The 23,217-nt window shown below is 35.4% G+C and overlaps 3 protein-coding genes across 4 annotated transcripts; 2 read left to right on the top strand and 1 right to left on the bottom strand.

Annotated features, from left to right (window-relative positions):
* The first annotated feature begins 4,177 nt into the window (after positions 1 to 4,177).
* On the top strand, positions 4,178 to 8,468 carry LOC105794614 (beta-arabinofuranosyltransferase RAY1). 2 transcript variants are annotated; one of them, XM_012623874.2, is made up of 7 exons: positions 4,178 to 4,385; positions 4,471 to 4,547; positions 4,628 to 4,799; positions 4,986 to 5,235; positions 5,312 to 6,085; positions 6,519 to 6,765; positions 7,021 to 8,468. In XM_012623874.2, the coding sequence occupies exons 2-7, from the start codon at positions 4,535 to 4,537 to the stop codon at positions 7,431 to 7,433; spliced, it is 1,869 nt and encodes a 622-aa protein (XP_012479328.1). In that variant the 5' UTR covers positions 4,178 to 4,385; positions 4,471 to 4,534; the 3' UTR covers positions 7,434 to 8,468. The 2 variants fall into 2 exon arrangements, with proteins under 2 accessions (XP_012479328.1, XP_012479327.1); XM_012623873.2 differs by having other exon boundaries at positions 4,471 to 4,799.
* LOC105794615 (uncharacterized) lies at positions 7,711 to 8,531 on the top strand. Its single transcript, XM_052628482.1, has 2 exons — positions 7,711 to 8,302; positions 8,483 to 8,531. The coding sequence occupies exons 1-2, from the start codon at positions 7,711 to 7,713 to the stop codon at positions 8,527 to 8,529; spliced, it is 639 nt and encodes a 212-aa protein (XP_052484442.1). The 3' UTR covers positions 8,530 to 8,531.
* Positions 8,532 to 11,038: 2,507 nt separating this feature from the next.
* On the bottom strand, positions 11,039 to 13,982 carry LOC105794613 (inorganic phosphate transporter 2-1, chloroplastic). Its single transcript, XM_012623871.2, has 3 exons — positions 13,043 to 13,982; positions 12,250 to 12,441; positions 11,039 to 12,071 (listed from the first exon to the last, which is right to left on the bottom strand). Exons 1-3 carry the CDS (start codon positions 13,781 to 13,783, stop codon positions 11,247 to 11,249), a joined length of 1,758 nt encoding a protein of 585 aa, XP_012479325.1. The 5' UTR covers positions 13,784 to 13,982; the 3' UTR covers positions 11,039 to 11,246.
* Between the last annotated feature and the right edge of the window lie 9,235 nt (positions 13,983 to 23,217).

Below are 23,217 nucleotides of genomic sequence, written 5' to 3'. Positions count from 1 at the left end.
TACAAAAATAGTGCCTTACAAAAATAGTTAAAAAATCAAAATTTCAATAAATCAAAAATTTTGTCAAATAATTCAAAAACCAAAAAATAACATTTAGAACCTATAAATCACAATAAACACTAAGCTAAACAAATAATTTATAAATACTACAAAATTACCTTTGTCTATTTTTTTTGTTAAAACCCTAAACAAAATCCTTTTAGATGTTTTAACCCTTTTTAGACCCTAAACAAAACCCTCTAATCTTTTTTTTTTTTTTTAAACAAAACCCCATAATTCTTTTTTTAGACCCTAATCAAAACCCTTTTATCTTTTTTTAATTCAAACCTTAAATTCTAACAAAATAATTTTTCAGACCCTAAATCCCTAACAAAATCCTTTTCTTTTCGGTTCTCCTTTCTTTCTCTTCTATCTTCTCATTCTTTTCTTCTCTATTCCACTAATCTTCTATTTTTCTTTCTTTTTTTCGTTCTTCTCTTCTGAATCTTTTTTTTTCTTTTTTTCACTTTGGAGGACCATGGTTATAAGGTCCCCCAACCCAGAAATTCACGAGACTCTTAAAGGTCTCGTCCCTTCACCACGCATCAACCGTAGGGGAGTCAAGGTTGACACTGATGCTACCTGTTAGCAGGGCTTCACCAGTGCTGCTTGACACGCAGCCTTCACCATATTTTGTCAGTTTTCCTTTTTTTTTTTCTTTTCTATTTTGTATTTGTTTTGTATTTGTATTCGAGTTTTGTAGTCAGGTTTTTTTGGTGCCACCTATCAACAAGGCTGCACCTATTAAAAATTGTTTTTTAACTGATTACTGATGATTGTCAGAAAATAGGGGTGGTGTTGCCTATACACCACCCTCCACCACCCCAAATGTCCCATTCCCGTAATAAATCGGGGTGGGTTACCATTTTGGAAAATTTTAATTTTTTATATTATTTTCGTGAAAAAGCCTTTAATTCATGATTCAATTTTCCAAACAAATTTTATATACCAAAACTATAAGCAAAATAATATTATCATGAAAAAGAATTGTATGAAACAATGACGCCATATCATCTGTACTCCTTTTTCATTAGTTTAATGTAACATCTGCATTTTCATCTTGAAAAAAATCAAATCCAAACGAAAGTCTTGAAATTCAAGATGAAATTGTTGATATGACTAGAGGTGTTCAAACAGTTAACCATTCGATTAACCGAATCGAACTAATATTAACCGAATTAACCAAACTTTTTAATCCTTTAACCGTTAACTAAACCGAAAGTTTTTCAAAAAAAATTAATCGAACTGAGATATTTCGGTTTATTCGGTCAGTTAGCTGAATTAATCGAAATTTATATTTTTTTTGTTAAAACGAGTATAAAACATATCAAAACAAAATAAATTGATAATATTCATTTGACTGAAATATCCTAATTAACCGAATTAAAAATACATATAATTTATATTATTAATTATTAAGTTTGGTTAATTCGGTTGATTACCCGATTTTGAACCAAATTAACCAATAACCGAACTTCTAAAAAACCATTAACCGACCTCCATTCAAATTAGATAAATTAATCGACCGATTAACCGAATTAGATCGGTTTGGTCGGATAATTTGATTTTAACTGAAATTTAAACACCCCTAGATAACATTAAACTATTGGAAAGAGATAATATTCTTGTTTTGCACAATCATTTCTCATATTATCAAGCACACATTAGCCTCTCAACATGTTTATCTCCAAAAAGAAGTTTGCGTATAATTAGTGACTAAAATTTGTCACACATGAAAATATAATATATTATATATAAATTTTAATTTTAAAATAATATTTCATATATAAATTTTACATTTTGAAAAATTTAATATTTTAAAAAGGTGAATAGATTTTTTCTAATAATTAGAAGTTAATGATTAATAATGGGTAGTTTAGTTTGTGAGAAAAATGAATAGTTTTAATTAACAACATTTTTAAGTAATTAGGTTAAGAGTAATTAGTATAATTTATTTAGTTTATAAAATATTTAAATGATATAAATAATTATATATAATTGAAAGAAATAGTGATCATATATATGGGTAAACTATTAAAATAGTCATTTTGTTTGCTTCAGGTTACATTTTAGTTATTTATGTTTCAAATGTTAAGTTTTAACCACTTACGTTACCGTGTTATAATATTTTAGTCACTGAGTCGTTAATTTTCATTAACGGTATAAAGATCAGCTGACGTGGCATGTTGAATTATCATTTCAAACAAAAATTTTAGGTTAAATTATACAATTGATCCCTATTTTTTTATTTTAAGCAGTTTAATTTTTTCTTTTATATTCTTTTAATTTTCTTTTTTTCTTTATTTTCCATTCTCTTATGCTTCTTCCTCTGCTTTCCTCCCTTCTCCATTTCTTTTAACAAAGTTTTTTATATTTTTCATTTGCTAAAACTAGTCCCTATACTTTTATTTTTTTTGAACAATTTAAATTTTTGTTCTTTTTTTCCTTTTTTTCTTCCCTTTTATTTTCTCTCTTCTCATATTCTTCACTTTGCAAAAACATAATCTTTACCCACCAAATAAACCAAGTCCTTGTTTCTTTCACATTATTTCTAAATTGAATTTCACTCAAAACCAAATATCAATCATTCTTAATCAAATCTCAATTTGAATATAACCTAATTTCTAAACTAAAATTGGATCTAACTAATCAATACAAAAACATAACCTTAATCAAATCTAAACATAAATTGAATTCTTTATATTCAAAGTAATATTTTTCTATTTCCAAATTTTTACGGAATCATATGAATTATTTCATTCCTTTTATTTTATTTTCTGACGAATAAAATTAAGCAAACGAAAAAATTGATTTAAACCTTCTTGAATATTCACAAGCAAGCTTGATTGGAAGCTGAGCATGGATGAACTGAAGAGAGAAAGAGAGCATGGAACCAAACCGGTTTGGGTAAAGTTGAGGGTAAGTTTCGTATGGTGGTCATTTTAGTTATTGAGAGTGTAGAGCTCGTTTGAAGAATTCGTGAAAGAACATAATTTTGAGAGGGCGAGAATGTTGTAGGTAAGATAAATAAGGTGGTCGTGGGGGTTGGTTAGGAGGTTGAAGGAACAGACTCGGAAAACTTTGTTGAGGGTGGACTGGCATAAGTCACGATTAGGGAGGTTTTTGAGTGAGGCGAGCTTGTGGACTAAGTCATTGAGAGATATTCAAATTGGTTCGCTAAAGCGGTGATAGATGATGAGGGTTTGTAATTGTGGGGTGAGAATATGCGAAGCAAGTTTTATTTTGGTTTAAGCTTTCGCATTTTCTTTTACCCTAAACATAAAAAAAGTTTTAACAAATAAAAACCATAGAAAAAACTACGTCAAAAGAAATTGAGAAGGGAGGAAAACAAAAGGAGAACTAGAATAGAATGGAAAATAAAGAAAAAAAAAGAGGAAAGTTACAAGAACATAAAAGAAAAAATTTAAATTATTCAAAACAAAAAAATATGAGGACCAGTTGTATAATTTAACCTAAAATTTCTATTTGAAATGATGATTTAACATGGCACGTCAACTTACTGTTACACCGTTAAAGACAATTAACGACTCAATGACTAAAATGTTACAACATGATAACATAGTTGACTAAAACGTAACATTTCAAACACAAATGATTAAAATGTAACCTGAAGTAAACAAAAGTGACTATTTTAATGGTTTACCTATAAATATACATAAACTAACTTAATTTTTAACTCCGTCATCCATCCGTCCATTTTCTTACAACATATGTTCATAATATATTATATCATTATAAATTAAACCTGATTAAAGTTGAACTTTTGGTATAAAAGTCAACAAAATTTGATGTTTAATAAATTGCAATTTTTATTGAGAACATTTTTATATTAATTAATAATGAGAAAGCATGTTTACAGTAATTATATTGATTATATATTATGTGGAAGTATGTATACATTGATTATACAAGGAGAGAAACTAAAATGGGGCTATTAACAAAATATCCATTTAATTTCGACAAACTTTTTAAAAAAAAATTCTAGACTCCTTAAAGAATTAATTGTATTTATCAATTTCATCCCGGAAGTGGGGAATACGAGGCAAATTTAATAGAAAAGTCGGATTTATTTGGTTGAAAGGCGAGCAGTTTGCGGCAATGGAATTTGACTTTATGCATTACATCACATGTCCTGTGGGTATCCCCCGTCTTGGTGCTGACAACCTTAGTGCTTAAATGCTTCCCTCGTGCACGTTCTTTCTTTCTTTCAGTTAAAGTTCCATTCCTTTTGTCTTTCTCCATTACCCATCCGGTCATTCCTTTACCACATCCAAAACCCACCAACAACTTGCATTTCTTCTTCTGACAACTTCTCTACAATGAAGGTCCATTCTTTTTTTTCACATCAATATCATGCAATCAAGCTCTTAGTGTATTTTTTTTTTAATTTGATGTTTTTTACTTATGCAGGCGTTGCTGATTGGATTATGGTCAGTTTGGGTGTCTGGGGTTCTCCTTATTGCTCTATCTCTTTATGCTACGCAGAGGTTGCCACTCTCCAAGAATCGTATTTTCAGCCATACAAGTTTTAGCGACCTTGACACTCCCAAAATTACTATTTTCACAGCTCCAGCGCCGTTTACAGGTTCCTCACGGACTAAACAGAGTCTAGCTATTCGGTCATGGCTTGCTTTGTCTCCACAAATCTCAGTCATTCTCTTTAGTCAACACCATTCTGCTGCTTCTTTTGCCAAATCTTTTGGTTCCCGGGCTTTGGTTGAATCCGATATTGATTTCACGTAAGGAATTAATTTATCCTCTTTGTAGGAATCTTTATATCCTTATTCATTGACTGGTATAGAGACTGATTGGAAAATATCACTCAACTTCTTTAGAGTTATTTTAGCGGTGACTTTGTGGGCATTGATTAACATTCGGTTCACAACAATTTCAATAGGTTTTTTTGCTGTCTTTGGATGATATAGGTTTCTTGGGGTTCCTTTCTTTCATTCCATGGTGGCAAAATCACGGGCATTTAAATCTGACATATATGTTTTTATGGATACTGAAACTATTCTCCTGCCTGACTTTGTGTTGGCATTGAATTATGCTCATAATCTTGATGATGATTGGCTCCTTTTTGCTTCTCCACGAGATGTTCCAAATTTCCCATTCTATCTGGATGAGGATAGGAAACATTGGCTAAAAGATGGCCAAAGGATAAGAATTCAGGAGGTACGTATAGAATCCACATCGAAATTGGAGATCTAGTGGAAAAAACTTCATTTGACATCACTGTCCATTTCATCAGTTGCAGGATACTCTTGGCTCAAGTTGGCAGTGGAGTTGTTGTGACAGTAGAATGGTCATAGCATGGAACAATGGGGTGATGCCCTTACATCATGGGGTGCTTCCTCCTTTCCTGTATGGAAAGGGAGTTTACAACCATTGGCTAATCAACGAGGCTTTGTCTAGTGGATTAAGGTTCGTGTTTGATGCCAGTTGGACTATCTCAAACATTGCACTGGGGGATTCAAGGCGTCAGTCTAACCATTTGGTTAAGAGCTCCAATGTTTCAGATATTGAAAAGGGAAGTTGGGAATATGATTGCAATTCTCATCTTGCAGCAGTGTATGGATTATCATCTCTTCACGGATTTAATTATTCTGCTGTGATGAAACTTGTTAAATGTGATGGCCAATACCTTCTTATTAATGCTACAGAAGATTTCCTGCATACATATGCCTACAAAAAGAAGAGCTTATGGAAAAGACACATCCCAAATTGCTGGAGATCAAAGACAACTTTGGCTTGTGTTGTTAGAACTATAAAGACGTGGAACGAAACGTCAGGTTGCTCTCTGAAAGATGGATCGGTTCACACAAAAACATTAAAGCTTTCCTTTTCCTTAGAGTCACTTCTTGCTATCACTGCAGACGAGAATAAAACAGTTGTGCTCACGGTTGCTGGATATAGTTATAAGGACATGCTAATGAGTTGGGTCTGCAGATTGAGGCACCTCAGAATCACGAACTTTTTGGTTTCTTCACTTGATTATGAGACCTATCAGTTCTCCGTAATGCAGGTATTTCCTCTTATTCTTCTATAGCTAATCTTACTTTTAATAACTATTTGTATTCTGTAAAAACAGATTTTGGAACTAAAGTTATGACATGATTTACGTAGAATAAGTATAGCTGTTGCTAGAAAACTATTGCCTTTGCCTCTTCGTAAAATCTATTTTAGATTTTCTTCTGGCTAGGGATTGGCCTTATAGGATGATTTAAAGACCTTGTTTGTGGTAGTTTTCTTGTTTTCTCTCTTCTATAGTCACAGTGTTTTTTTTTCTTTTTGGTCCCCAAAATATAAGATCTAATAGCATTAAATCCAAGTTCTGTAATGGTGATGATTTACTGTCCTTGAAATCTTCTGGGAATTCTTTCTGAACATTCTCCGCCAAAACTTTCTATGCCCTTTTTCCGGCATGCATTTGAATGAAGGATTCTGTTTTTTTCTAGGGCCTGCCTGTTTTCAATGATCCATCAGCTCCAAGTAATATTAGCTTTAATGACTGCCACTTTGGAACGGAATGCTTTCAGCGAGTAACCAAGGTGAAATCCAGATTGGTTTTAAAGATACTGAAGCTAGGATACAATGTACTTTTGAGTGATGTGGATGTATACTGGTTTAAAAATCCTTTGCCATTGCTTTCCTCTTTTGGTCCTGCCACTCTTGCCGCTCAGTCTGATGAATACAACCAAACAAGTGAGTATTACCATAGCACTTAGCACTATTACTAGACTTAAGTGAATAACCAATTCTTTCCACAGTTCGGTAATATGAACTACTTTCTATTTCTAGTGTCCAGTTTATGAAGAAAATGGTTATTATCTATTTCTTTGAATTCAATACTAGATTGTATTTAGCATCCACATCAAAGGACTATGAAAGCATAACATCTACAGTTGGTCTGAATGGAAAATGCATCCTAGGTTTTATCTTAGTATTGTTCCCTTGCAGGACCCATAAACTTACCTAGACGCTTGAACTCTGGCTTTTACTTTGCACGTTCTGATGCCCCCACCATTTCTGCGATGGGAAAGGTAGTGAGGCATGCTGCTACTTCTGGCCTAACCGAGCAGCCAAGTTTCTATGACACGTTATGTGGTGAAGGGGGTTCGACTCGCAAGGGTGATAATAGATGTGTGGAACCTGGGACAAATTTAACCGTTCATTTCTTGGACAGAAACCTTTTCCCGAATGGTGCATACTTAGGGCTATGGGAGAGAAAAAATGTGAAATCAGCCTGCAAGAAGCAGGGTTGCCTTGTTCTTCATAACAATTGGATTAGTGGAAGAGTAAAGAAGCTGAAGCGTCAGGTAATATCTGGCTTATGGGACTATGATATTACTACAAGGATGTGCTTGGTGTGATCTAAGAATTAGTTGGCTTGAAGTTTCGTAACCTAGTTGGGAAACTTTGGAATTCCTGTGGAATATAACAAAAGAAAATGCCATTTTTGCTTGTGTAATGCCTTGGTTTCATCAATATTTCTGTGGGAGAATATTGAACTAGAGAAGCCGGCCATAAAAATACAAACTGACATCCAGAGCAGGTAAGGCAGAAGAATACTCAACCTTAAAACAAAGAATGGTCCATTCAACAGAATATAATGCAACATCTGGATCAGGCGGCTTTTGATCCACAGCTATGCTGAAGAACTGTGCTACATTCTGTGGGTTGGTTAGGCATGGCAACCAGGATTCTGGAAGCAAGAAAGATGCGCGAGGATCTCCGATGTCAATTGACTTCTCCCAATCAAGGGATATATCTGTGAGGATAGTTCATGCAGGTGGGCAAGAGGAACTATATCAAAATGCTGTTCCTGTATCCCATCTGATGAATAAATATCCAGGGATGTGTATTGCACGTCCGGAAGTTTTTACGAATCCTGATGAGTCCCTTTTATGGCCCGAAGATAGCCTGTTGCCTGGCCAAAAGTATTACATTATCCCATCCTCTACAGTGGAAAAACTGAAATATAGACACAGAAAGAAGCTTAAATTCAAACAAGCTGCTGAAGGTAGAGAAGATATGTCAGATGCAAGGATCACTTGGGATATATCTGGAGAAAACTTGGAGGAATCTGTTAATTCTGCACAAGAATTCTATGTTACCAAGCCTTCCAAGGTACCTAAAGTTCCAAAGGAGAGGGTGTCAAAACATTCACTGCGAAGGAGTAGAAGGGTAAAGAAGCCTTTTGTACCTCCACTCCCAAGGACAGGATTGCTGCGGGAATCAGGTTGGGAACCTAGTTTAACTTCTATACAAGAACTTTCTCCATGACTCTCTTTTCTACCTTCCAAGTTTTTTCTTCTTTTTCCTATGTTCTTGTTTGGTTATGCAATCATATGCAAAAGAGTGAATTGCTCAATATTAACTTGAATAAACTGAACCATTTTCATTTGTCATGTTGTGTTAGAGGGCCCTTTCGAGAAGCATGCTGATTCAATATTACTTATCCTTTGAGATATGCTTTTCATGCCATGGTTACTACTTGATAAGGTTATTGGAAGACATTCTTTGCACCAGTTTGGTTCTGGCGGACTGAATGCTCTTTAAAATGCTCAATTGAATTCGTGCCCAAGTAATTACATACTTTGTGCTCTGTCATGGATCTTGTGTTTACAATGAAATGGTAAGCATCCAGAGTTAGCTCTACCAGCTTTCTTGCATAACTTTCCAAAAGAGTTCAAATGGTGAATATTTTAGCAAATACTATATGAACCCTTACCCGAGAGATCCAATTTGGACTCATCTTACCTGTGTTAATAATGCTTTGGCTCTTTCTAGTTCTCGTACAACTAGCTTTGCTTGGCAGATGAGCTAATATCTTGCTGCAGCTACTTTATTTTCCCTTTGCTTAGACTTTTTTTTTTTAGTTACTCTTGTTTGATACTGTTATGCACCTTGACGTAGGATCTAGTCACAGGTTTAGACGAAAAAGAATTCTTACTTCGACCTATGGTTATTCAAAGGGCAGATTCGTTCTTAACTGAACCCCCTCTCAAAATAATGTTTATTTTTTATAGAATAATTGCTTATCTCCTTATTTCATATTGACAGCCTTTCAAAGAAAAGAGTCTTAATAGAATTCGTAACTTAGAGTTTATGAAGGAAATAAAAACTTAATATAATAGAGAAAATAAGGAAAACTAAAACTCTTAATAAAACCTGCTATAATAAATAAATAAATAAACTCAAATTCCTATTGCAATAAAAGCGTCCATATCATTGCTCCCCTTCTCGGAGTTGAGCTTGTCCTCAAGCTTAAATTCAGAATAAACTTCAGAACTTATCCAAAATCATCTATCTCATCATCATCTTGCTTGCCTTCAACATCTGGTACTTCTATTCAAAATAACTTTTTACATATGTGTCCCATGGAATAAGACTCGTCACAATTATAACAAAGCCCTTTAGCCCTTCTTTTCGCCATTTTTATCTATGTCAATCTCTTAATAAATGGTGTAGAAGAACCTATTTTCCCGTTGTTCCCTGTTGGTTCTGTTGTTTGTCCCCCTCCCTTTGCAATGCTCTTAGTTGTTGGAATGATTGAATTGCTACCAGTGTTTTGGGAACTTGGCCAATTTAGGATGGCTCGAGATGACAGTTTGGAAGAGACATTTTGTTTACATTCCAATATTCAAGCCATATTCATTGCAACTCCAAGGTATTCCTATTGTTGTATCTCAATATCAATTCTAAATTCCTTTAGCAACCTGGCAGTAAAGAGGTTTACTTGTTGTCGAGGTTTAAGATCAGCAGTCCTAGCTAATAGTGATTAAAATTGGTGTTGATATTTCTTTACAGTCCCAGTTTGTCTCAAGTTGGCAAGTTTCTCTAAGGGGTTATTATTCATAGGTGACCCAAACCTTACATGACAACACTCTTTGAAGCGCCCCTAATCAAGATTTGCCCCCTATTCTTCCATTTGATCAAACCACAATTATGCCCCTCCTAAGAGATGAAATAAAGCTAAGCTTACTTTGTCTTCTTCGTTAGTTCGTTGATTGCCAAAAAAAATTTCGCATCTTTTCAACCACCCTAAAGGATCTCCAACACCATCATAAGTGGGAAATTTCATCTTAGAGTATCGTGGCATCATGCACCCACCGTGTTGCGAGTATGAATTCCTTTTCCTGCTTCCGCTGCTGCCCTGTCTTTATTATTTTTCTCTGAATCCCCTTTAGTTTTCTTTTGGACCGAAAGAGATAATATCACCTGCTCCTTTAATGTTTGTTGCCTTGTAGCCATTTGTTCCATAAAAGCTTCTAACTTGGCTGTCAAAGTCTTTTCGTCACCCATGACAGTTGGCTTTGATACCAAGTTGTTATGCGCCTTGGTGTAGGATCTAGTCATATGTATAGACGAGAAAGAATTCTTGCTTCGACCTATAGTTACTCAAAAGGTAGATTCATCCTCGACTGAACTCCCTCTCAAAATAACGTTTCTTTTTGATAGAATAATTGCTTATCTTCTTATTTCATATTGCCAGCCTTTTATAGACTGTTAATAACAAATAAAAGAGTCCTAATAGAATTCTTAAGTTAGAGTTTATGAAAGAAATAAAATTTAATATAATAGAGAAAATAAGTAATGATATAATAAATAAAACTAAAATTCCTATTGCAATAAAAGCGTCCATATCAAATACATACCCAAATATGAGTATAAATATAACTTTCAAATACACAAAAAAAACTTAAAAATCCAGATCAGATACATACATATATTTAGCACTCACAACTGAATTTGAGTAACATAGATTTTTTATATTAGAATATGAAGACCAGGTGATATTACTACCATTCCTATGTGGTAGATATTATCATGCCATCAGTAGATAAAAGCAATCATCACAAAGCAGAAGATATTCTTCGTTTTAGCTGTTGGTTTCTGGCGCTGTTCCCAACATATGGTTGTACTCAAAATTTTTGCCGTCAAGGCATTGATGACTTTTACTAACAGAAAACTATTTGAAATTGAAGAATCTCCTTTAAAATGTTTCCAACAAATATTCCTCCAATATCTGCATCCAAATATTTAGTGATTTCCACTTTAAGGAAATCACACCAACTCAACAAGGCATAACAATTCATTAAATAGTTTGAAAGAGAAAAAAAAGGTGAATGATTTGAATTAATCCCATACAGCAAGCTGTCTAAATTTTGTGGAATAATTTGTCATAAAATAAATGACAAAAGTTTGGTTAAGATCCATGTGTAGAGAACCGCAAGAGAAGCACCAACCGGGATTGTCACAGCCCAGGATGTCACGATCTCTCGCACGGTCTCGGCTCGAACACTATTTAATCCCCTTGCAAAGCCGACTCCCATGACGGCTCCGACCAAAGTATGGGTTGCTGAGATCGGCAATGCCAGCTTTGATGCAAAGAGAACGACCGAAGCAGCTGCAAACTCAGCTGCAAACCCTCTAGTTGGTGTGAGTTCGGTGATCTTCTTCCCAATAGTTGCTATCACTCTATACCCCCAAATCAAAAGCCCTGCAACAATCCCGAATCCTCCCCATGCAAGAACATCATTTGGGATAACGATCTCAGCGCTGCTGGCACCACCTTGAAGAATCGATAATGCACCAGCTAGAGGCCCTATTGCATTTGAGACATCATTTCCTCCATGGGCGAATGACATGAAGCAAGCTGACAATACCTGCATGTATCCAAAGACACCATAAACTATTTCCAGTTGGGTGCCTTTAGGCCCTGCGACATCCGAGAGAAGGCCAAGATTTTTAGTCTGAGTATTACTCTCTTGTGGCTCTGAGTGTGATGAAGCTGACTTCTCAAGGAGATGACCGAGCTGTTTTCTGATAAGATTGTAAACTAGGACTGCCCCAACTGCTCCACAACCCAAAGCCTGAGCAAGAGCTATTGGAAAGCTCTTACTTAATGGAAAGGCTGCAAAAGAAATCCCGGTTACACCCAGAAAAACAGCAATCGGTGCCGCTGCAGCCGCTGCTTGTCCCGGATTGCGTGCACTGTAAACAAACTAAGAAAACCAGAAAACACGTTGTAAGGACAACTGAACAAGGGAGATCCAAGAAACTTTAAGAAATTGAAGCCTCCTCATGAAGCACCATAAGATGTTAGACAAATATTTCCTCAAGAAACAGGCAAATTTAGGAAGCTAGCTAGGCTGGTTTATATTCCAAAGAGAAAGAACATACTCTGCGGATGCATTTGTAGACTAGAAATGACACCAATGCTCCCAATACAGGTGAGATAACCCACGATGACGCTACCCTTGCCAAAGACGTCCAGAAAACAGCGCCAGCTCCACCATATGCCAGCCCAAATCCAACCATTGATCCTACTATACAGTGCGTGGTGGAAACTGGCCAACCATAATAAGATGCAACCTGGGCAATACATTAGTAATACGTTATGAAATTACTAGAAGCAAAAACTGGATGATACAATTAACTTGTAAGTGATAGATGAAAAACTGATTTCAAAGCCTGGCCATTAAACAAAACAGAAACCATATAGTTAAAAAGTTGCTTCTAAGAACATCTTCAAGTATATTTTCTATATAATTGCTCTTCCTCCTCCTCTATCCTATCAAATTCGTATGAGCAATTAGAGATTCCATATAATTGTTAAAAGTACAAATGAATTGACATTAATAGGTGCCGAACCGGAAAGAAAATACAATTGACATATACGATGTCAATTGTTGCAGAGCTCTTGAAAGTGAAAAGTGCTTCCCTCCTCGCCCCCCCCCCCCAAATATTTGATGTTCAAAGCTATGGGGGCAAGAGGCAACACAAGCAAGTACTTTTACAGATTGATCAATGTCCTCCAATTTCATTCCAATGAGGAACAATTAAGGTTATAGTTCGCATTGCTAGCAAATAGTTTATGATGTTGCCATATTGATTCAATGTCTTCAAAGATAAACAACAAAAAACATAAACAAAAGTATGAAATTGAGAACAAAGTTGGCCAAAAGAAAAGCACCTGCAGCCAAGTACCAGCAGAAGCGAGAGAAGAGAGCAATCCAGCAAAAAGTAGAGTATCCTTCCCCTGGAACATGTTAGCAACAAGGATCCCATTCTGCATTGTACCGGTCACATGAGTTCCCATCAACAATGCTCCAGAGAACTCCAAAATGGCCGCCGTTACAACAGCCTGACGCAGGGTCAATGCACCTGATCCCACTGAAGTTCCCATGGCATTAGCCACATCATTGGCTCCAATATTCCAAGCCATGTAAAACCCAAATAAAAGTGTGGCATATGATAAGAACTTGGTCTTCACGCCAACACCTTGACCTAAAGACTTCATAAAAAACGGAAGAGTGAGAGCTGCAAAGGCTATGAATATAGCAATAGCAGAAGCAGTTCTGGAAGATATATTAAAGGCTTGAGCCATTCCAGGCAGGTACTCTTCATTGGGTTTAGCATCTTCTTGCCGAGTTCCAAGATGGATTGCTTCATCGTTTTGCTCTTTCCCACCTTCCGCCTCAGCGAAAGAAGATATATTGGCACAAGGGTGCGTGCGCCTAGAGTTTCTCAAGCTCAAGATAGGGAGATAAGGCCTGGTTGGAACTTGGAAAGGCCTGAACATAAGATTCTCTATCTTGGGAAGTTGATGTTCGTAGTGACGGCATTTGGGAAGACGTAGATGAGGATACCGAAGAAGGAATGCATCAGGGGAAGTGGTACTTCTGGCACAAGGTAAACAAGAGAAGGGAGTCATGTCTGAAAAGAATAAAATTAAGTAGGTTGAGAGGTTGTAAAGAGAGAAAGAGAGAGAGAATTAAACAGGGGAATTGTTGGTAACCATGGAATATGGAAGAGAAAAGGAAGTAGGTGGCGGAGGAAGAAGACTGGTGGAGTGTGCAACATTTAGATTTAGAGGTTTTCTTTTGGAATGGATAATGGGGGGGGTGATTGCTTTGGTCTTTTCGATTCGAATGAGTGGTGGGAATGGCTTCTTAGACTACCTTTCTACTCCATCCATACATCTCCTACAATATTCACATAAAATTTAAGCCCAAATATTGTACACTATTTTCTAATATATCCAAAATGGGGATCAGATAACTACATCATCCAGATGGCTAAGTTATCTTTGTTGAAATTAAATTTGATTGATGACTTCCTATTTCATATTTTAGTGATAAATTCCTTTTTTTTATATATATCTTTGTTGAATATGTCTTCATTTTCCCCCTGAATTTTCTTTATATCTTCGGACTGAAACAAGACTAGAATTAAACAAATCTTATAGGGGTAAAAAGGGTCTGAGATACTCTTAAATAAATAGAAATTACTTTAACTTCAAATGAGAAAGATAAGTAGCAATCAATATTTAAAATAAGCAACAACTTGTTGAAGAGCAAGATACGCCCCATCAATTTGGGTCCTCACCCTGGTAAGAGTATTGTCAAGTTGAACAGTGCTATGAGTGTGAGTGGTAACGTCCTGTTTGCCAACATAATACTACAGTATGCTTCATGCGGCTATAAAAGATTGGGTTGTCACAGAGGCCTTGGTATGAGAATATGTAGTTCAAGAAGGTTTGTTGCCCATGTAGTTTTTGCAACTGCCTGATACTCAGCAATTGTGTTTGCTTCTTGAGGAACAGCTTACTAAATTCAAACCAATGTAGCTAGTAGTGGAGACACAATTAGTTAAATCATCAGCCCAACCATTGTCTGCATGTTTATCAAGATTGGTCTCCCTGTTCTTAATAATACACAAACCATATTAGTTGCGTTCTTGTGATACAAAAAAAACAAAACCCTTTTAACTATATTCAGATGGATTCATGACAGGGAAAAAAGAGAGGGAGATATTGAGTCTCATAAAAGACAAATGTTGCAATTTGCCAATTATCTTTCGGTAGTGAGTGCCATCTATTGGCAGAGCTACATCAGTTGTTTGAAGTTCTTGTGACTCACTCATGGGTGTTTGAACTCTTTTGCTTTCCTTCGTTCCTTCTTCATTATCAACATCATAAATGTAATTTGATTACGACAAAACGAGACTATCAGAATTCCATAATACCTCTACACTGAAGAAATAGTGTAGGTGACTTGAGATCCTTAATGAAAATTGTTTGTGAAATTGAAGAAATGATTTATGAGACCTCAAAATTCTATAAATTCCAAGAAAAGCGATTAGTATACCAAGCTCTAAAGACTTAAATTAACATTTGTTACTTTGTAAAAAGTAGGTAGTTTTAAATAAAGTTGATGTTAGATTAATTCGTAACAATGATTTAAAAAGAACTGAATATAAGTATAAGAGATCCGATTTTATTATTGCTTCATACGAATCTTGCAAGCTAGCTCCAGTGTTCATAAGCATCTTCACTAAAGAATATATTCGGCCATCACCATCCTCGCCTTCCATGATCTTACTCCCCCTAATCTCGCAGCACTTCATTACCGGTACATACATCTTTAAATTAAACCTTCAACAACACCAAGTCCCGGAGACTTTCAAACTATTGTCCATCATCATAATTCACTGCCTTACCCAATTTTCTCTATCTCGAATCACCTTTGCGTGGATTCAACTCAACAATGGAGACTAATAAGGAGCAGCCCAACAAAAGAATTTAAGGTGATTAGAGGACAGAGAGAATTTAAGGCTTCATATTTTAGTTTTTAGGTTATTCGCAAACTATGAAGAATTTAAAGTTTTTATGATGATATCGGTCATATGAGTAATTTATTGTTTTTTTTTTCGAAATCTAATGTTTTATCGTAGCGATGTTGCTGCACTTTTTTTTTTGACAAAATATCAGTTAAATTGATTAAATTAAATCGAAGATTATCAGTTAAAACGATTTTCAATTAATTTAATTAGTTATGTCAGTTTAAATTGTTAACTTAATTCGATTAAAATCGAATAAATTAATTTTTTAATCATTAAAATATGGTTTTATAATTATACCCAAATCAACCCAATATAAATCCAGCCCAACCAAATACTCAATTCAAAAAAATAAATATAAATTGAAAACTAAACCCAACCCAATTTAATAAGGGTAAATTCACCAATAGTCACTTAACTTTGGGGTAGTTGACAAAATAGCCACTTAGGTTTCATTTCAATCACTCAACTTTTGAAAAATGACAAAACAGTCCTTTGTGCCATTTTTCGATACAGAAGTAACGACAAAGTGACATGGTAGATGACGGTTTGCTTGGTGTCATTAACCGTCCAGCTGGCCGGTTAGCACCAATTTTTTTTTAGTAAAGTAGGCTGATTTATATTAATTCACTGCTGACGAAAGGGGAGTTGAGAGGCCTCTAGAGGAGTGACAAACAATTAATAACAGCTGTCCCGCATCAAAGCGCATAGAAAATATCGACAGAAAAATAAAGCAACAGAAAACCGAACAAAACAAAGAAGAAAAGTAAATGAAACGCCAAACGAAATAAGCAATGGCTCTTCATAGTCCCAAATCAGCCAAGGTGCTCCCTTTTAGATCTGCAATTGCGCTCACAAGAAGGAGATAACAGAGCTTTGAACAGATTCTTAGAGGTTCAACCAAACCTTCTCCAAAGTTCAAAACTAACTCGTCATTTATCTTGAGACTTCCGTACCCACGCAATTCAGTCCTTTCTCACCGCCGTCGAACGGATCCGTACATCCAGTAGCCCGTTTTGAAGTCCCTTTCCTTCGTCCTTCGATAGCTAGAACATGCGCCGCTTCATTCCCCTCCCGAGGCACAAAAGTGTAGGTAATCTCTTCAAAGATCCTCGCTAACTGTTGGATGTGGTAAATGATCGGTCTAATAATTGATTTACCTGCCTCACCATTACTAATGTTTTTTATAATAGACAGTGCATCCCCTTCCACCACCAACCGCTGGAAGCCTATCGTATGTGCAAATACCAAGGCCCTCTCACAAGCCCGAGCCTCTGCCACAAAAGGGTCAGCAACATCATTTAAAAGATAAGTCTCCACTCCAACAACTTCACCAATTTAAACAGCCATATTAGCAACCATTTAGGGTTTGAGCATTAGATTCAAAAGAGAAAAAGAAGAAGAAGGAGAAGAAAAAAAATATGGAGATGCTTGGAGTGATTCTGGTGTACTATTGTGGAAACCCAACCAAATTAAACACATCTTGGTCCAATGACAACCTAGGTAGGAGGTTTTTTGGGTGTAAGAAATTTGGGAGTGGGTTTTGAAAACCATGTCATTTTTTCACCTGGTTTGATCCACCAGTTCACGAATTGTGTTGTTGGGTCTTCTGAAAAAAATGAGGACATTGGAGGATGCAAGGAGGAGGGAGAGAAAAACTGTAACAACCCGTTTTCAGTAAAATCGGAGCAGTGGTTTTGGGACCATAAATCTGAATCCGTAAGAAAAATTATTTTAAAATTATTTTATGGTCTACCGTATGATAAGAATATCGTATAAAAATTTCATTAAGAAAATTTTACCAATTACATGTTTAATTAGATGGAAAGGACTAAATTGCATAAAATGAAAAGTTGAATTCTACTAGCTAAAAGGATCAAATAGCTATGGAATTCAAAATTGGAGGTTCTTATATGACAAATAGACCATTAATAAAATTTAGTAGATAAGTATGATTAGTCATCAATGGAAAATTAGAAAAGAAAAGGATAAAATTGGAAAGATGAAAAATAAAGATGATAAATAATAAAATAAAGAAAAATATCATCATTTATCATCATCTTTCCCAAATAAAATATGGAAACCCTAGCCATGGAGAATTGAAGAAAGAGAAACTTATTTGGCCTAATTAGGTGATTATTCAAGTCTCGTTTTTAGTAATTTTTATATTTTGGATATCATAATAGCTTAATCTAGCTATCTCGGGGATTAATTTGCAAAGTTATCAAAGTACTAGGGTTTTTCCATGGATGACTATGCATGAATTATGAAATTTATGGTAGAAAATGAAACGTGGTTGATAGATAAATAACTTTTGTAAAGTGAATTTTGATGAAATTGTGATTTAGGGACTAAATTGTAAATATGTAAAATTTATGGAAAAATTATAAATTTTATGAATTACATGAGCTGCAAATGTTATATGTAAAAATCGGCTAGACTTGGAATAAGGATTAAACTGCATGAATTTCATTTTTCCGAGCCTAAAGATGAAATCATCATTAATTAAAAGTATAGGGGTAAAATGGTAATTTTTTCTAGGATGTGAATTGAATTGAATTGAATAGGAATTGTGTTAAATTGAGCTAAATTTACTCGTATAGATCTGGATAGATCAAATACAGAATTAGATCGAGGAAAAGAGAAAGTGTCGAATTAGTAGACAACACATCAACGAACATTGTCGAGCTAAGTTCATGTAACTAAATTGTGTATATTTATATGTTTGAATTGAATGTTGTATATAAGAATTGTATAAATGTCATATATGAAAATCATTCACATATCCGACAATACCTGACAAATGTTAAGCTCCGTTTGAATAAATGAAATTCGATGGATACAGGATTTCTCGTATTGGTTGTGGTCCTACATATGTTGCGGACACACCATAGCTTGAAAGAGCATCCCGTTATTAACCCTCTCGAGCTTCCTTCCCTTAATAGCTTTTAAGAGTATCCCAATCGATTGTGATCCTGCATGTGTTGTGGACACACTGTAGCTCTTATGAGCGTTCCGTTATATGGCTCTTCGTAAGCTTCCCAATTAAAGGCTCTTTGTGAGCTTCCCATTAATGGCTCTCCGGAGCTTCCTAATATGGTTCGCTTGAACTTCCCGATATATGGCTATCCGGAGCTTCTCGATTAAAGGCTCTTCGGAGCTACCCGTTATTCACTCGCATGAGCTTCCCGATTATGGCTCTTATGAGCTTTCTGTTATATAGCCCGGATAAGCTTCCCATTACATGGCTCACATGAGCTTCCGGTTATATGGCTTAAGAGAGGGCTTCCCGATTATGTGCTTTAACGAGCACTCCCGAATATAAATTGATGGATTATAGATTTGTACACTTCGTGTGTACTAACCCGTGTATCCATCGATATTTCAAATGGTTCAACGGACAAAGATCTGATATAAGTTAAGATGAATTTTGAATGAGATATTACCTGTATACACCTAAAAATACATAGAAATTTGATATTTGATGAGCTCATCCCTGATTCTTGATATTCACACGAAATACTTGACTAACATGTTTGATGAAGTCGTGTGTTTAAGCTATTAGCCAAATTTTCTTGGATGCATTTTTGTATGCTTACCTTAAATGTAAATGAATGGTAAGTTAATTTCCTGTTATACGAACTTACTAAGCATTAAATGCTCTATTTTATTTCCTCTGTTTTATAGTATTTCAGAAGCTCGTTGGGTTGGAAGCTTGGCGAAATACTTCACACTATCCAACAGCTCGTTTCGGTATAAAAAGTAAATTAAATCTTATGTTATAATAGCATGTATAGGCTAAAAGTGGTCAAGAATGACATGTATGTGTTTGGTTGAATTTAGGCATTGGAATGGCTTGTGATGAATATGTTTTGATGTGTAAATATATAAGGCTATATCATGTTTGGTGTGAGATTGATATGGTTGATTTGTTAGTAATCTTATAAGTATTGTTTATATGCATTTTTGGTCAAATAGGTAAGTTTGGATAAATGGATTTATAAGGTGATATATCATGTATAAGACTTGATTTTTGGTTGGATTTGAATATCTTGGATTGACTTGTGAATGTTTTAAAGTGTTAATGTAGGTGAAAGGCAAGTTTGGGTGAGATACACGGACGTGTGTCTCAGTCGTGTGTGACACACGGCCTAGCACATGGGCATGTGTCTTGACTATGTGTCTCCTGCATCTTAAAATTTCAAAACAAAATACTCAGGATTTTTCACATGACCTAGCACATAGGAGTGTGGCTTGGCCATGTGACCCCTGCACCTATACACAGCCTAGCACACGGCCGTGTGACTTGGCCGCGTAACCCAAGTTAGAGAGTTACACGGGTACAGATATGGTCTGGGACACGACCGTGCGCCCTATTTCGAATGCCCACAGGGCCTGACCACACGGGCGTGTGTCCCCTGCACCTAGGAAAAATTTTGAAATTTCGCTAAAAATTCTCTAAGTACCTAGTTTAGTCCCGACTTGTTTTTAATGCATGTCTTGGGTCTCGAAGACTCATACAAGGGACTTTATGAATAATATCTTACATGAATGTTAAATAATATGACATGTTTGTATTTGATCTATTTATTCTGGTAATGCTCTGTAACCTTGTTTCGGCGACAGATACGAGTTAGGGGTGTTACAAAAACATGGTTTTTGGTGCTTATATTTGTAAGTGTGTTGCTATTTTTTAAACCCTAAATCAGCTTATGTTGTTGTTGTTGTTAGCACTGAAAACCAGCTTATGTTTTGTAATATTGTTGCTGGTATATTGTTTCTTATGTTATTATACATGGCTGCTGGTATACATGGCTAACCAGCTTATGTTTTGTAATATTGTTGCTGGTATATTGTTGCTTATGTTGTTATACATGGCTGTTGGTATACATGGAGAACCAGTTTATGTTTTGTAATATTGTTGTTGGTATATTGTTGCTTATGTTGTTATACATGGCTGCTGGTATACATGGCTAACTAGCTTATGTTGTTGCTTACAAACTTCAAGGTTGAAAGATTTGAAATGAGAGAATATGTGGTTATTGCTTACAAATTTTTTTGTAATATTGTTGTTTCCTACAAATTGTAATGGGAGATTATGTGGTTAGAAAGTTGTTTTGTAATATTTGATTTCATTTCAAAGTTGAAATACTTGAAAGAATGTTTGATCTTCATTTCATGTCATTTGTATTTCTCAATGCTCATATGTTAGAAGAGATAGCACAGATGAAAAAGAGAGAGAAACATTTGTATTTCTCAATTCTCACACATTTGATTTCATTGCCAAATTGCATTGATCAATGCTCATATATTAAGGCCAAATGTCAAACTGTTTACAAAAGGAAGGAAAGGCAAATTATTGCCAAATTTTTCTACAATTCAACATAATTGAACAAATGTGAATTGTAGGCAAATTTACAAAAAAATTCAGTGACTATATGCCTAAGTTTAGATAACAGTGGCAATCATAGGTAGATTTACAAAAATTAATCTGCCTAAGTTAATAAATCAATAGCAGGTATAGGCAAATTTACACAATTTCAAAAATTTAACAAAATAAGGTCTGTTCACAATGTCATCATTGGTCTGTCATAGATGACTCTTAAGTAGAAGGCATCCATCTAACAGTGGTTGGTTTCCTCTTGAATGAGAGCTTTTCTCTTGGGGCAACATCTTTTTGGTAAGTTGGGGAAGATTGTTGATGAGTTCGGACAGTTCGTAACTGAGTTGGGGCAGCCTCTTGTTGAGTTGGGGTACTCTCTTGCTGAGTTGGGGTACTCTCTTACTGATTTGGGGTAGCCTGTTCTTGAGTTGAGGCAACCACTTAGTTGTGAACACCAACTTTGTATCTTTTGACCTACAGGAACAAGTGAAATTTGTCAAACAAATTCATAATTTAAGTAATATAATAAGAAAAGGTAGATGACTTACTGGAATATTTTGGCCAACTTCCCCTTTGCAACTCCTCTTATTGTGGGCTATTTTTTTTTTTGCATTTACTATACGTCATGTCCACTCCTCTCTTGCTCAACCTTTCTGTTGTTTGTGGTTCATCAAGTTCTTTCCTTCTTACCTTAGTAGGTCTGCCATGTGGCCTTCTTAGTGTATGAGGCAGTATTGGCAATATGTTTGACAAAGATACCCATTGTTTAGGACCCCTTACTGGCCTTATGAAGTTGGAGTAAATGTCAATCTGGGTTTTCTTGGTGTACTAGGTTTGTACATAAGTTTCTAGGAACTCATCTTTTAGATGAATGACAGCCAGTGCATGCATGCAAGGGATGCCAGTGAGATCCCAATTCCTGCAGGAGCAAGAATTCTCAACTAGGTCCACCATATGCTGACTGCTTGGACTACATTCAACCTGATACCTATTCCCACCAACATGTGATGAAACACACCTAAAAAATTCACCAAAAAAATATTAAGAAATAGTCACTAAAACAACATTGTGACCAGCCCCACCAACAATCATCCATATACACACACCTAAAAAACGTTACTGCATGCATATTAAAAAATAGTCAACAGCATATAACTATCCCCACCAACAATCATACACAGACAAATTAAAAAACACTACATGCATATTAAAAAATAGTCAATAGCATGCGACCAACCCCACCAACAATCATACACAGATAAATTAAAAAAAACTGCATGCATATTAAAAAACACTCACTAAAACAACATGTGACCAACAACATAAACGCAGAATAAAGGCATCAAAAAGATTAAAAAGGGTAACTTTACCTCAATGAATCTTTAATATTGACATCCAGCTTTTTCCTGATCTTTGGAAACAACATTCCTTTTCATTTTATAGCTTTTTCTTTCTTCTTGACAATCAGCAACATAATCTTGGTCCTTACTATTTCCATCATGGTCAGAATAGGTTTCCCTTTTGCTTCCAATATCATCTACCAGTAAACAACATAAAGGATTAGTGAACTGCTAATGATTAGTAAGAAACATAAAAAATAGGGGTTTACCTTGTTAAAGGATTCAGAAAGATTATTCACCAACATGTCAGAATGGCTCCTAATTGAGAAGTGAGACCTTGACTAGTGAGTAGGGTTTTTTTCCTTTAACTAATCATAAACATGCTGGTTGGTTTTCTTCAGTTCATCCATGACATCCTCAAAATCCCTTGGAGTGCTTGCTCTTGCAACTTTCCAAAGCAAATCTTTCAATTCCTTTGTTCGAAAACTAGCCTTCTTGAAATTGACATGTAGGTGTCTAACACAGCGTCTTGTTTCTGCATTAGGAAACAAGATATATATTGCTTCTAAAAGTCCCTGCAAATAGAACAAATAATTTTAATTCTTTGACAAACCCTAAACCCTAAATAGAAACAACATAAAAAATTAAACAAATGGAATTTTACCTTTGTTTGTCAGACATGAAAGATATTTGGTATGAACTCACAATTTCCAAGTCTAGTGCAAGCAACTCCAAAATCCAGAACCATGATGCTTGATTTTCACTTTCGACAGCAGCATATGCAATAGGATAGATGTCATTATT

Source organism: Gossypium raimondii, chromosome 3 (genome assembly GCF_025698545.1).
Source record: "Gossypium raimondii isolate GPD5lz chromosome 3, ASM2569854v1, whole genome shotgun sequence".
Lineage (NCBI taxonomy): Eukaryota > Viridiplantae > Streptophyta > Magnoliopsida > Malvales > Malvaceae > Gossypium > Gossypium raimondii.
The sequence above is the reverse complement of the archived record's forward strand: the minus strand, read 5'-3'. Positions and strand labels throughout refer to the sequence as shown.